This window comes from Cajanus cajan, chromosome 7, assembly GCF_000230855.2.
Source record: "Cajanus cajan strain Asha chromosome 7, NIPB_CcT2T_4, whole genome shotgun sequence".
Classification (NCBI taxonomy): Eukaryota; Viridiplantae; Streptophyta; class Magnoliopsida; order Fabales; family Fabaceae; genus Cajanus; species Cajanus cajan.
In genome coordinates, this window is record NC_138523.1 from 49,515,152 (window position 1) to 49,530,034 (window position 14,883).

General features: G+C 28.4%; 2 protein-coding genes across 7 annotated transcripts; both read right to left on the minus strand.

The window, feature by feature from the left end:
- On the minus strand, positions 1-3,086 carry LOC109810627 (GDSL esterase/lipase At5g03610). The gene is made up of 5 exons (XM_020374137.2): positions 2,934-3,086; positions 2,656-2,853; positions 1,010-1,272; positions 457-766; positions 1-270 (listed from the first exon to the last, which is right to left on the minus strand). The coding sequence occupies exons 1-5, from the start codon at positions 2,986-2,988 to the stop codon at positions 59-61; spliced, it is 1,038 nt and encodes a 345-aa protein (XP_020229726.1). The 5' UTR covers positions 2,989-3,086; the 3' UTR covers positions 1-58.
- A 6,525-nt stretch (positions 3,087-9,611) lies between these two features.
- On the minus strand, positions 9,612-13,860 carry LOC109810572 (RNA-binding (RRM/RBD/RNP motifs) family protein). 6 transcript variants are annotated; one of them, XR_002240772.3, is made up of 11 exons: positions 13,382-13,860; positions 13,204-13,301; positions 12,539-12,779; positions 12,359-12,456; positions 12,218-12,283; positions 11,914-12,003; positions 11,468-11,536; positions 11,255-11,361; positions 11,005-11,100; positions 10,014-10,104; positions 9,612-9,909 (listed from the first exon to the last, which is right to left on the minus strand). XR_002240772.3 is itself a non-coding variant. In XM_020374056.3 (10 exons), exons 1-9 carry the CDS (start codon positions 13,699-13,701, stop codon positions 11,020-11,022), a joined length of 1,170 nt encoding a protein of 389 aa, XP_020229645.1. In that variant the 5' UTR covers positions 13,702-13,860; the 3' UTR covers positions 9,612-10,104; positions 11,005-11,019. The 6 variants fall into 6 exon arrangements, 1 of the variants encoding a protein (XP_020229645.1); XR_002240771.3 differs by having other exon boundaries at positions 9,612-9,920; XR_014427939.1 differs by having other exon boundaries at positions 10,923-11,100.
- Between the last annotated feature and the right edge of the window lie 1,023 nt (positions 13,861-14,883).

Sequence of the window (14,883 nt, forward strand, 5' to 3'; positions counted from 1 at the left end):
TGCTAAAATAAAAAAGAGTTTATTCACTTAAAAAAGTGTACATAGATTACAAGTTTTTCTATGTAAGGTGGCCAAGAGAAGCTTGCACTATTGGGAAGATTATAGACCAACCATTTTGAGAAGGGTGAACTAAGTCCCAAAAGAAAGAAAGTGTTGGGTTATCACATAAACGATATTTCTTTTGTCCTTTGTCATCCACTGTTCCACATGAATCTGCCAAAGTCGTTCCCTCGCAGCATGCTTCCAACGGATTCATCAATGTTGAGTTTGCTGCATAATGTAAAAAACAGATTTTCTTATAATAATGCAATTAGCTAGATATTGATCAGTCCATAACTGTTGAACTGTCTATCTATAGTGAATAGTCCTTAATTGAGTTACGTGGATTTACTAACAATATTAATATAGATTGTACGTGTTTGAAACGCAATGAGAATTGAGAAGTAATTAATTAACCTTGACGTTGTGTGTCGACGATGTTGATTGCAGAGAGGAAGGAAGTGTAGAGGTCTAGCATCATGAAAGGTGATTGGCCCGTTTGATTGTTGAGATCTTGAACAGCTTGGAGCAACAATTTGTTGTGATCTATGGAGACCTTGTTCAAAAGATCAACGCAGCTCTGATGAAGAAGTATCGCATTTAACTCAGGCAAACACCCAATTGGCTGTAATAACGTAACTGCTACTTTCGGTACCCCTAAGCTGTATATGCGTTTCAGATTTACAGATATTTGCTGCACAAGGGATTCCCTGAACCCTTTTAAATCCTGTGAAACAAAAACCAAAATCATGTTCACATTTCTATTACTTTATATCTATATAGTCTAGTCACATGTGAAAACACATTCAACACCTTGTTTAAGCTAATTGTCTCTCATATTGATATTACTCTCACAACGATTCTACTTCTAATTTAATTAACTGGAATCAGATAGCAAAATTAGACAACAGGAACAGCTAGCAAAAGTTGTGCCAGATTAAATATAAACATTAATAGCTTAACCACTTACGAAAATTTTCCCATCTTTTACTGCATTTGTATAATCATTAGCACCAGCATTGACAAGAGCAATTGAGGATTGAAGATCTTGTTTGGTGATGTTATTTTGTTCGATTAGCTTCTGAAATGAGTCGATTTGGGCAGTAGTGTTTGGTCCATCAATGGAAGTATCGAAAACACCTGTCCCTCCATAGGCAAAGTTTACACCGGACTGCAGATTAGTTGAATTTATGAATGCATATGGTGTGGGGGATCCAATTTTCAGATAGGAAGCTGCAAGTAACATGATGTGATATCAGTCAAAATAAGTAAACAAATAAATTCATTCCAAAATTAACACATTTATACTATAAATATGCATACAAATTAAATTTATATTGTAAAGATTGATTTTATTTGTGATATTCTTTTAATTGTTTGATAGTCTACCAGTACCACACGGATTCAGTTATATATATCTTGGTGTGCCAAATTTAAAGACGTGAATCTTGCAATTAATTAATAGAAAAGTCTCTGTTTCATCATGCCTAGCTATCAGAATTTAAACTACCAGATTTCATGATTGTTGTTGTTTTGTATATGTACAAACTACAAACTTGTACACAACCGTTTAATATTGCGTGATTAGATACCAACAAGATTTAATATAAATAATGGATACTTAATACAACACGGTATAAAGATATCACAAAGATATTGAAATAAAACAACTTTTTAAATTTAGGATATACTATATTTTAGAAATGTTAATAAAATTTAATAGAAAAATTTATACAAAGGTAAAATGTCAATAAAGAAAAGACATTATTTATTTCTAATTAATTCATAATTATGATGATATATAACATATCATATAAAAAATATTTGTGATCATAACAAAAAAAAATAGATTTTATCTATATCATAATTAGTCTTTTAAGTTAACTACATTATTAAAAGCATTTTTGACAAAATTTAAAACAATTATTAGTTTTATACACTATTCTATGACTTAAAAGTATCATTACTTAATTATATATTAGGCTCATTGTATCACTTTCTTTTCCCTTTGTTACTTTCATTAAACAAAAGAGAGAGAGAGAGAATTATTTTAAAATTCACTAAAAGACAATGTCAATTTAACAAGCTCAACACTATCATCAAATAGATAATATGTGTCTTTATTAATATCTTAATTACAATAACTATACATCTCCTCTTTTATACTCTTCATCGTTTATAGGTAAAAGTTGAAGGTTGAACTCATGAATCAAGTTCTCTATCTTTTTTAAATTCTTTTTTTTTTCGGAGAAGAAATAAAAAAAAGTATGTATTCCAATTCTTTATCTAACATGAGAAAAGAAACATCATTGTAAAAAAAAAAAATACAAGTTTTTTTGGATACATAGTTGAAAGTATCTAAAAAATATCTTAGAAAAAATAAAAAAATAAATAAAAGATTAAATACCATTTAGATACGCGAAGTATCTAAAGAGTATCGACATCTAACAAAGAAACGATACTGATATATTTTTTATTTTATTTTAGAAATTAGGAAATTAGTGAAAGAAGAAAGAAAAATATGTATAAGAGAGAGATAATTTTGATCCATACATGATGCATTGATTTTTGATGCATGTACGGAGAGAGAGAGAGAGTGAAAAAGGAATTAATTACCAAAGAAATCAGTGAGGACGTGACCATCGGAGAATCTGCCTGCAGGTGTACCAGGAAAAGTGATTCCATTGGGAACCTTATATGACTCTGAATGCACGAAATTCCCTGTGTCAACGTAGGAGTCCCCAAAAACAAATAGTTTTAAAGGGTTGTTGTCTAATACCCCATATGTCTTCTTAGCCCCTTCCACTTCTACAACTGTGATTACCAACCCATAAAATGAAAAGGGAATTTAATTTCATTCTGGGATTTTCGAATTTATATACATACATACATACCTGTGAAAACGAGGAAAAAAAGCAAAGGGACAACAGAGGTTATGGAGGGTGCCATTGATGATCCCTAGCACAATCGATGAGGATTAACCTTTTGTGTTGGGTGACAAAAGTAGAGCAAGTATAAATACTCAAAAACTCTTTCTTTTTAGTTGACGTAAGAAGGAATAAGTTAATTGGGGAAATTAATTTTTGTTTCTCATTATTTGGTTCACATCATGAAAATGGAAGGAATAATCATTTTATTATCTTCATTAATTAGCTACAAACAATGGTAGCATTATCACCATGTTCGACCGCTAATCACTCTGACTCAGATAGATGCAGGGGAGGGAATTAATTTTTTTAATTTTTTTAGTATTTGGTTCAATTTTTTTTTTATAAAAATTATAAAGAAGCAAAATCTATTTTCATCTACTAACAAGTTCTTGATTGGAATGATATGTTTCATAACTAAACTGCATTTGTGAGTAATTGTCCAATTTGACCCAATTTTAATAGGAAAAATCTACTTTAGTCAGGTACAAGTTTAAGATTTTCCTAACTTAAAAAATTGGATTTGGATTTATATCTCAAATCCCTACATCATACGCTCCATTACAATTCTTTTAATATATATATATACATACGAGGAGAATCGAGAAACTGTCTATTTCAAGTATATAGATTCAAAATATCTATCTCAAACTGTAGGAACTAAAAAAAATTGAAAACAAATAAGTATATGAATTAAAAAGTTTATTTTAAACTATACAAATTAAAAGATAAAGGAAGTAAAACTATAGAGACTAAAAAATATTTTAATTCACATTAAATTATAACAATTAATTATTTATAAATATTAAAAATAAAAATTAATTATTTTAATTTTCAAATAATTTAAATTACAATAAGTTACAAACTTAAAGTTGTTCACATAATTAAATACAATTTAATTTTTATAAGTTCTTTCTTGTTTATTAATTTTTTTTATATTAATTACATTATAATATAATTAATAACTTAAAATTTAATTTATTTAAAATGTATATAAATCAAAATTATAAAAAAATTGATGAGTTTCTCATAAGTTTACCCAAATCCGATATGATGGTCATGTGGACAAATTTTAAAAATATAAATTAATCTTTTTAAAATTAAAAATTTAAACTCGTCATGCCTTTAACGGGCAGAGGTCAGGAGAGCGAAATTTACCTCCAACCCATCACTTTGGGCTCAAATTTTATTGTATCTTACAAACTTTTGTGAAAATAAAACTACTCCAATATTAACAACTTAATAAGGTATACAGTATATTATGTTACCTTTTCATGAGAGGTAATAATATCATATTATTATTTTTTTATATTAAAATATACAATTTAGATCAATATTAACTAACCTAATAAATTCGGGTTAAATTTTTCAATATTTAGGTCAAACCCAATTTAGTATAATCAAAATTTGATACCATATGAATCAAATAACAAGATTTGTATTTTTATCTCTAATCTGACACAATCTAGTCATAAATAATAATAATAATAATAATAATAATAAATAATAACAACAACAATAATAATAGTATTTGAATGCCTATTTATTCAGGATAATACTCATCGTCATTCTTATTCAATAATAATTTTTGTGATTTTAAATTGATAATATTGTAACAATATAACATAATTATTTTATATTTTATATTATATTAATTAATGTTGTTTTTTAGTAGATAATAATGTAACAAATTTATTTTCAAATTTAGTTTTTATCATTGTTTTCTTCATAGGTTAATAACATTGTATTTACAATAATATATCAATTTATTTATGTCTATTTTAAAATATTAAAAAATAATAAATTTAATTAGACTTAAATATATTTTTAGTCTCTCAAATTTAAGACAAATTTTCTTTTTGATTCCTCAAATTTAAAATTATTTTTTTAGTTTCTATAATTTTCAAAAATATTGTTTTAGTCCCTTAGATCACTAATAACATATCTGAAAGTGACAAATTAAAACAGTTATGCAATATTAATTAAATTTAATGTGATGTTTTCACTAACAAGGATACCAATACGTAGATTTTATACAAAAATAAATTTATCCTAAGTTTGAGAGACTAAAAACATATTTAAATCATGTAATTATGTTGATCCGATTGATCCAATCTAATCCAATCAGTTCATGATTGGGTTGGATTGAGTTTTAAAAAAAAGTTATACAAATTCGACCCAACTTAACTCGTTAAATTTTGATTGGGTTGAAAAACGGATCCATTGACCAACCCAACCTACTTACACCTTTAAGAAAGACAACATTAAACATTTTTTAAAAATTAGAAGAACAAATTAAATATTTTAATAATAATCAAACTAAATTAAATCTTAGAAAAATAAAAGGACTAAACATATAATTTAGTCAAAGTATCAAAGAAAAAAGTAAAATATAATAAAAATCCTCGTTCCTACTATATTAATTTTTTTAAAAAAATCCTTATTCATACTATATTTAAAATAAAAAAAATCTCTATTCATACTATATTTAAAATAATAAATATATTAATTAATTAAATTATGCATGTAAAATAATTTAATAACCTTAATTTAAAATATTACTTCATACCACAATTATTTTAATTAATATTTTATATTTTGTTACCATTTTAACACAAAATTAATTAGAATTAATGATAAAGAATGAAAAAAAGCACTCGAAAAATCTCAAGGACCTAAAAACGACAAATAAAAATTTCAAAGAATTAAAATAAGATACAGCGATTTTGTTTATTTATAGAAATTTAAAACATATTTAAGTCTATAATTTATAAGTTCAAAAAATTTATTTATAAAAATTTAAAATATAAATTATTTATATATTTAAATATATGATTTATTTATACATAATTTATTATAAATTTTAGTTATATAAAATAAACCTTTAACTCGCTTTTAATTTTTTTAATTTACACAAGAATTTTTGGGTATTCATACTATATCCACTGAAAATGAGCCACAAAAGAATTATTAAAAAAAAATTGACCCTTTCTTTTACCTCCTCTTAGTCATTTTAATGTTTTTAATTTACTTTAAAATAATTATGTAAAAATTAAAACAAAACATTTATTTTTTCTAGTAATACTCTATTTTGGTTATTTATTGGTATCTTAAATATGTTTAAAAAAATTATAATTGTACTCCAAAATTTTAATTAATAAGGATATTGTATAAAAAATGTTATTTTATTGTAATAATTTGTTTAATTAATAATTTTTTAGAAACAATAAATTTTTTAAAAACTGTATTTTCTTAAAAAAAATAATAAGAAATGGAAAGAATAGTTAATGGAGTATTTATTTATTGTTCATCAATAAATAATTTTTGGAAGTTAGGGCATAAATATCAACAATCAAACTAAATCAATATAATTTAATCGAATACATTCATTTTCTTTAAAAATTTAGTATTTAAATCAAGACTTAAATATATTTTAAATTGTTTAAATTTAAAATATAATTATTTTTTAATTTCTTAAATTTAAAATTATTTTTTTAGTTCTTTTAATTTAAAAAAAAAAATTGTTTTAGTCCTCCCAAGCTTCCAACAACATAACTGATAGAGATAGATTGAATGAGTTATGTAATATAGGTTGAGTTTAATATAATATTTTTATTAATAAAATTATTAATTGGGAAATTTTGTACAACAAGTTTTACTGCATAAATTTTATTTACATATTCATCATCAACGACATTTCAATCTAATAAGAATGAAAAAATCAATTTTAAATGTGAGGGAAAAAATTACTTTCTATATGAGGAACTTATTTAAGTCTTAAAGTGATAACAATGGTATAAACATATACTATTGGGTGTTGACGCGAAAAGGTAAAATAGGAACCTAATTGAGAATTATATTTGTCATCGCTCATCACCTTGGTGTCTTTTTCATTGCCGCCAAGCTATCCAAAAGAAAAGAAGAGACATAACATAACTACGTGAATCATGCATATCTCTTTTTCTTTTCTGAAGAACGAGACATATATGCAGTGGACCCAAGTGATTGTTATTGAGAAAATAATTCAAATTTTCAAATTTAAATCTTTAATATAGTATATAGATTTTAAAAAATATTAATTTTTTAAGATATTGTTTAGAATTGAAATATATTGTATTTATTTTAGAGATTTGTTTTCTGTTTTAAGATTGTGATGTAAGATCAATAAATATAAATTCTTGAGATGAGAAGAATCACCCGACCTGTAGAGGGGTTGTAGAGGGGTTCACCATCTTAAATGAGAGAAGAGGTTATATGAAAGAGAGTTTCTAAGTTTCGCTAAAAAACTTGTGAATGATGATTTTCAAGTTTCGTCAGAAAACTTGTGAGGAAGGGGTTTTCAAGTTTCACCCATAAAACTTGTGAGGAAAGAGTTTTCAAGTTTAACACACAAAACTTGAAGAGAGGATTTTCAAGATATATGTAATACATTTGAGATAAATAATGAACATCCTTGTGGACGTAAGTATGAGGGGCTAAACCACGTTAAATAAATTTGTATGATCTTTTTCTATTTCTTTTATGATGTTATTTTAATATGATTCTTGTCATTATTATTGTGCGTAAAAGAAAAGAAGATTTTTTTGTACCCAACACTTGCCACCATGCATATATTAATAGGAATAACACCAACGGAATATTGTGCCTTTTGTAAGGTAATTCCATTTTTTTTCTTCCATGTCCACATTTTCTGGTTTAATCAATGCCCATCATGCAATTAAGCTGAGATTCTCATAGCAAAATTAGCAGTTAAATTGTCAATCATTCTTTGCTTGTTGGTTAAGATTTTGAAAATTGAAACCCAACTCCAAAACATTAGTGAAGTTGCTTGTCTACCTTTCAGTTAAGCAACTCTACTTTTATGAGTCCACTACATATAACTTGAAGCAACAACTCAAGATCATATGGTTATCTTATTTGGTTGAGTACGGCATATGAGTTGTTGTAAATTTTCTTAGTATCGAATTCAATTCTCACAAATTAAAAAAATATATGATTAGTATATTAGTAAAAAAAAAATAATTATTTTCCACATCAAAGTAAGTGCAAGTGAGGAGATAGAGAAGCAAGTAAAGAACGTGTTATCGTAATTTTTTTTATTTACAATTTTATATTGATTATAATTTAACTTATGTAGAAAATCATTTTTATCCTACATCAGTAATATTTACATCATTTCTACAACAAATATAAAAATGTTCTGGTATTTGTAATTGGTCAATGTTTCTATATATAATTCATGGAGTTGGAAATGTTTCCTAAAATGTTAATAATCCTGCTACCTTGGACGGTCATGAGTTGCTAACACTTATTCACTAACTGCTATCTTTAAACCAATTTTTCAAATAATGCCAAATGCTGATTTAAGGGGCAAAAAATGTAGTCAGAAGAGTGGCTATCACTAATGTCCGGCCATTTAATTTTTAACCAAGCCCAAATTCACAACAAAATTATAGTTCTTTAGTACTACCTTAGCTCTGAACAATAAAATCAACCAAAAAAAACAAAAAACAAACAAAATCAACATCAGGAAACTATTATAAAATTATATTTACGCACTGAATAAAAGTAATGTAAAGTTCAAAATTTTGAAGGTAAAAAGAGAAATGAAGAAAGAAAAAGTAGGTTTGCTTGAGATGCAACTATATCGGTTAAGTCATTATTAGATCATCAACGTCTTGTTTGTCAACTATGATTAATTCAGTCTCTAAGAAAAAGAAACGGTTAAAACGTATTAACCTGGTTAGACCAGATCAACAAATTATCTTTTATTGGGCTGATCAGACCCCAAGGATTCACAAAAGTCCACTCCATCTTCAAGTCTTAAATGTAAAGACAAAAATGAACTTGTGGATTTTCCAGGGTAAATGTAAAACCTTAATTAAGACATAAACTTTCTTATGAGTTTAATCTTAATTTATTGTTTATGTAAATATTTGTATACTGTCAACTAATTAAAAATCACCTGAAATATAATTTTTAAAGTAAATATTAAAAAAAAGTCAACAATTTTCGCTTATATATAAATTCATGGTTGGATTTAGATATCAGAATAGAAAAAATTATGGAACAATTTTCCTGAGGATTAAACAATTTCCCATTAGTCTTATGTGACATGGAATGGTTTCTCTTTATTGTTTGCACATTTCTAAACACATCATATCACATAATATTAGAATGTGGATTGAAGTGAAAAATTACTTTAGTAGCTTTATAATCAGACAATGAGTTGGTGATTGATTGGGTTGATAACTAGATGAAGTATTTATTTATTCATTGGTCCATTCATGACACATAAGGCCTTGTTTATGCCCGTTGTAGCAGAAACTTGGGCATTTTAAAGAAGACCCAAAAATTGAGCCATTGGTATAAAGCCCAAATATAGAATGCCAAGACATCTTTCCTAGCTGACATTCCAATTAACAATCAAGTATAATATAAAAACCAAGGTCATGAAAAAAGAACAATAACTGAAAACATTACAGTTATCTTTGCTTTTGTATAGATTAAACTTGTGTGGATGAAGCTAACAACATTCCTAACTTATGTAGCGTAACATAGAATTGCCAAAGCTTTCTTTGAAGTTTGTAACACGATTCAAAACAAGTCCATGTATGACATAATTTTGAATATAATCGAAGAGAATATGGAAATGTTTGCTAACGCTTCATTCCTCATTCAGAATATATTATGTTACAACTTCCACTACCATTTTCTTAAAACACCTATCTCAGTTGTAAGACTTGTCCTGGTATATAGGAAGTCAACTTGGTATTCTCATAATCGATTCATGTTGGTATTAAAATAATGCTTGAATAACAATAAGAACCCAGATCCCAAACTTCACCATTCTTTTCTGATCCTTAACAGGAAGCCAGATTCCTGAAGAGGCTACAATATTGCTAGTCAACTGCAGCATGCCTTAGGCTCACTCTCACACAATCTGTAGGAATCCTGGCCAATATTGGTTTGTATTTTCACTCACAAGGGAAAGTGTAGTCCTAACTGCCTAAAACATCTAGTTAATATGATTGAATTGTTAGATACCTGCTTGCATACCGAAGACAAGTCTGAAATCAGAATGGAGGTAAAGGGGAAGGATAAGCCATGAAGTATGCATTGCTTTGATCTCCCATATCTGGAAGTTATGAAAAGAAAAGATAGAAAGTTAACAGCACTGGCATGAGTGAGCACTGAAAACAGAATGCATGGTGACAAATGCACTACAGATATGCTACATCCACAACCAAGAAAAAAGGCAAGCTTTTTCTGCTGTTATTGCCAGTGGTGAGAGTGTAAGAACTCTGGAAGAATAGACAAGCATTCCACAGTCAAGAGAATTCTATTAGATAAACAGATGGAAAAATGAAAAATAAAAATAAAAAAGCAATTATGGAGTTTGACAGCGAGCCACTGAGTTATTGAAACCAAAAGGAGTGTATTTGATTTTGATTCAGTGCATGTATAAGTGAAATGTGTTAACAGGGATGATTGGAAACATGTATATGATCAGGAACATATCTCTAAGTTCTATAATTCAGTTTCAGACACAGATCAAGTAATTTTCTTATTTCAAATATGCACAAGACTCTGCATAGTGAACTGTTGAAAACTTGAAATTATAGGCCTTAGAAAAGGAAAAGAAGAGAAAGGGGGCTCTGACCTCTGAGTATTATGAAATTGGATTCATTATATGTGAAGTAAAACCTAAATAACCAAGACTTATTTATAATAATGATTAGATCAAGTACTTCTATAGTACTACTAGTTCAAGCACAAACCCACTAATATGATAAGATTCTTAACCCTAATCAAGTAAGGAAATAAATTGGATAACAACGAAATTAAGAAAAATTCCTAAGATAGAGTACTAATTGATCCTATAATATGTACAAAATATTCAGACATGTTATAGATATTCCAACATGAACATGAGTCTAGTTTAAACTGTCATGCCTTGAAAGCATAAAGGATGAGTGGATGACAGCACAAACTTTTCAAAGGAACTAAATCCACACAGCAGAGCTGGTCAGAGTACCGATTTTTGTCAACTTCATGAAGTGACATGATTCCTGTTGTATCTTGGTGGGTTAGGTTTAGCAACATCTACCACTATCATCCAGCCATTGATAATCTGCACACAAAACAAAATCATCAAAAAGATTGCCAAGACTCTCATTTCTGAATTACTAAACCCATTTTCTTTTTCTTTCTCCATGACAGTCATGAAGCAGAACTGATGCAAAGCAAAACTACACTTTTCAAGCAAGTATGAAAGATGCATCTACCTTGCCATTCATCTCTTTGAGTGCTGCACTTGCAGCCTCCTCTGTGGTGTATTCAACAAATGCATAACCCTTGGACCTTTTTGAAATTTTATCCATAATAACTTTAACTGTCAAACAAAACCATTTATTAGTAAAAACTGAGATGAATTTGAATCTGTTTTGAGACACTAAGTACTGATGAACAAGAAGAATAATACATGAAGATGAAGCTACCTTCAACTAACTCGCCAAAGCCTTCAAATGCTGCGCGTAAAGTTTTCTCAGATGTATAAAATGATAGCCCTGTTGAAAAGACATGTAATTTCTAAGTAACATAACATGCAAGAACCAAAAATGCTCTTCCCAAGCAATAATTAAAGCTCCCACAAAATGAAGAATAGGTTGAGAAATTAAACTAAACATGAAAGATAGAAACAAATACCATCTGACAACTGAAAATTTCCTGATAAAATTATTTATTTTTTAAAAATTGATTTTCTTTGATTACTTGTACCATGTATTTTGTAAAGGCAAGTACATGCCAAATTATTTGTTCTTGGCAAGGTAATTCACATATAATTCTTAGTTGAATAGCCATCATATGAACACCCAGATGAACTGAGGATAAAGCACAGATTTATAATTATACCTACAATAATTGTTGTGAGCATACTGCATACCTGTCACAAAAAGTTTCTTTGTTTTCAAGGGAGCTTCCTGACTTGTGCCAGAAGAATTGGACGCATTCCAACTATTTTCTGACTTAATACCTGGAGATGTATAGTTAGTTGAAAATCAGAGAGAGAATTGCCAAATGGTCAACACCAAAGATTAGGAAACCATTAACAGGCATAATTGAACGTGCATGAAACAGAAGGAACATAATCACACATAACTCTGAGGACTTTTATTGAGGTAAAATTATAATATTAACAGGAAATTGCCAAGGAAAAAAATTGTGGGGTAATCTCCAAAATGGAAAACCTTGATAATCTTTATTTTCAGACTCAAAATTGTTATCTGGCTGAACAGATAAGACACCTGGCACACCTGCACCAAAATAAGTGATTAAATGATGGGGTAATTTAAAAATTTTCACTTGGGTTAAGGTTCTACAAGGCTAACCAGCCAGCTCTTGTGCACAATCCTCATCAAGTTCACAGCAAAAACCAAAGTTTGTTTTCCAGGAAACGTGATATATACACATCTGTGCATCCTTCTCACTGCAGACATTATTGTCATTTACATTTAGGAAAGGAGAAATGTGATAAAGAAAGCAAAATAATTAGAATTTGCTGTCCTTACTTCCCCATGACCTTGGTCAAAATTTGAGCATAATAATCGACAATCTGAGCCTTGGTAACAACCTCAACCCCAGGCTTGTCCATTCTAACAAGCCAATGCTTTGAATTTCCAGCAGGAAACAACATGCTGGTTCTAGTTTGTAATCTTGGCGGATGGCCTGCCTGGTCACTTGATAAACTATAGTCCTTTTTCAAAGAGTTGAAATCCGGATCAGGCCTAACCAATAAGACCCCAGGTAAACCTAGCAACATACGTGCATTAAAATCAAATTCGTTTTAAAAATAACATCAAACGCAACATCATTTCCACAGTACTAAAAACTCCAAACTTCTATTTTGCAGCAACAATCTATTACATTGGACAGATAAGCACAACTGAAATTGTGAACAAGAGGAATGCTAGCGAACCCTTCCGGCACTCTCTTTATTATAGCTGAAAATCATTAAAAATTGCAAATTTTATGTATCTCACATCTCAGTTAATGAAACTTCTCCTGATTTAGTAGCGAGAATCACTAAAATTTCTATTTTTTAATTCATAGTAGAGAGAGTATTAGTAAAACAGTGTTATTAGCATTTTTCTTGTGAACAAACTATCCTTACTCCTAAGATTATCACATCATCAAGGAATTTGACCAATCAAAGAAGAAGAAAAAAACAACTTACTGGCCAACTGGGAAGATATTTCTTCATCAATGTCACAACAAAAACCGAAGTGGGTGTCGCATGAAGCATCATACATACACATCTGAGCATCTTCCTCACTGTTGAAACCAAATTAAAAGCCTTTTTTTCCTAAACAAGAGAGAGTACGAAAAAGGGACAAAAACCATTAAACAAGTACCTGCCAAGAACTGTCTGTAGAGTGTTCACGTAATAATCAATGACTTGTGGCTTGGAATTGACCCCATGAGGAGGCGTGTCCATGAGCACCATCCAGTGGCGGTTCTGTGTGGTGGAAGCATTGAAGGAGGGGTATGGTGTTGCTGCTACCCTTGTAATGGACCAATTACAGGAACAAGAAGAAGAAGAAAGATTGGAGTGACTTCTTTTGTTGGGTATTCTTATGTTTATTGGAAGTTCATGAATTTGGGTTGTCTTCGGTTTCGGAAAGGAAAATGTTTGACATTTGCCGAGTGTGACAGACACAGAGAGAAGTTCCATGTTCGTGTCACAATACTATGGTTTGTTTCATATGTAATTGAAACAAAGCTTAGTGTGTCTGAATCTTTCTTTAGTGGCAATGGCAAACAGTTACTTATCTTCCAAAGTTGCTGCTACTTACTGAAGAGCTGAACCTGTAAATGGGCTTCTCCTCAGAACCTATGGAATAGGAGAAATATATATATAAACAAAAATATCAATCATTCTTTTACGAAAAAAAAATTAAATAAATTACTATAAATTCTATTCATTCGAAACATAAAAAAATTAAATAAATTACTATAAATTCTATTCATTCGAAACATTTTTTTTCATACCTTCAACATGTGATACATAATCTTTTAAATTCTAAGATTGTAGATTATAAACTTAATACTTAAACATACAAATCAATTTGTAAGGTAAGTGTTGCCTCAACTTATATATTCTTTAATTTCTTTATTTTCAATCGGTGTGGGATTTGAATTTTTTTTAAAATATTAAACTTATATATTTAAATATTTTTTTTATTTTTCCTGCAGATTAAAATTTGTAAGAAAATTCGCAGGAAAAGTTACCTGCAAAATTTTTCTACCAATTTAGTAAACATTACTTGCGAATTTATTTTTGCAAGAAAATCTGCAAGAAACAAAATAAAATTCTTACAATATTTTTTGCAAATTTTTACCATGGAAAAAATTTCTATGATTATTAAAATTGTAGCAAAATTTGTAAGAAATATCTGTAAATTATTTTTCGCAAATAAATTCGTAAAACATTTCTGCAAATATTTTTTTGCAGGAAAATTCGTAAAAAAAAATTCTGCGATATTTTTTTGCAAGAAAATTCGCAAAAAATTTCTGCGAATATTTTTTTGCAAGAAAATTAGCAAGAAAATGACACTTTTCTAGTAGTGTTAGTATATGTTTAAATACCAATTTAAAATTATATTCAACTAAAAACATGTATTTCAATATAAAAAAAATGGAAAAATTTATAAATGTAATTTTTTTTCTAACTCTAATTGAGTTGAACTTAATTAGTTCTCAAATACACCCTTAATCATTGAAACTAAGAAAATATTAAATAAATGCTTAAAATGTCAAATAAGTCTCTAGAACTTATTTATTGTCATTCCATTACTTTAATAAATATGAATATTATATTTTTAATTACACATTTTTTAATGTGCCTCTTTACTTT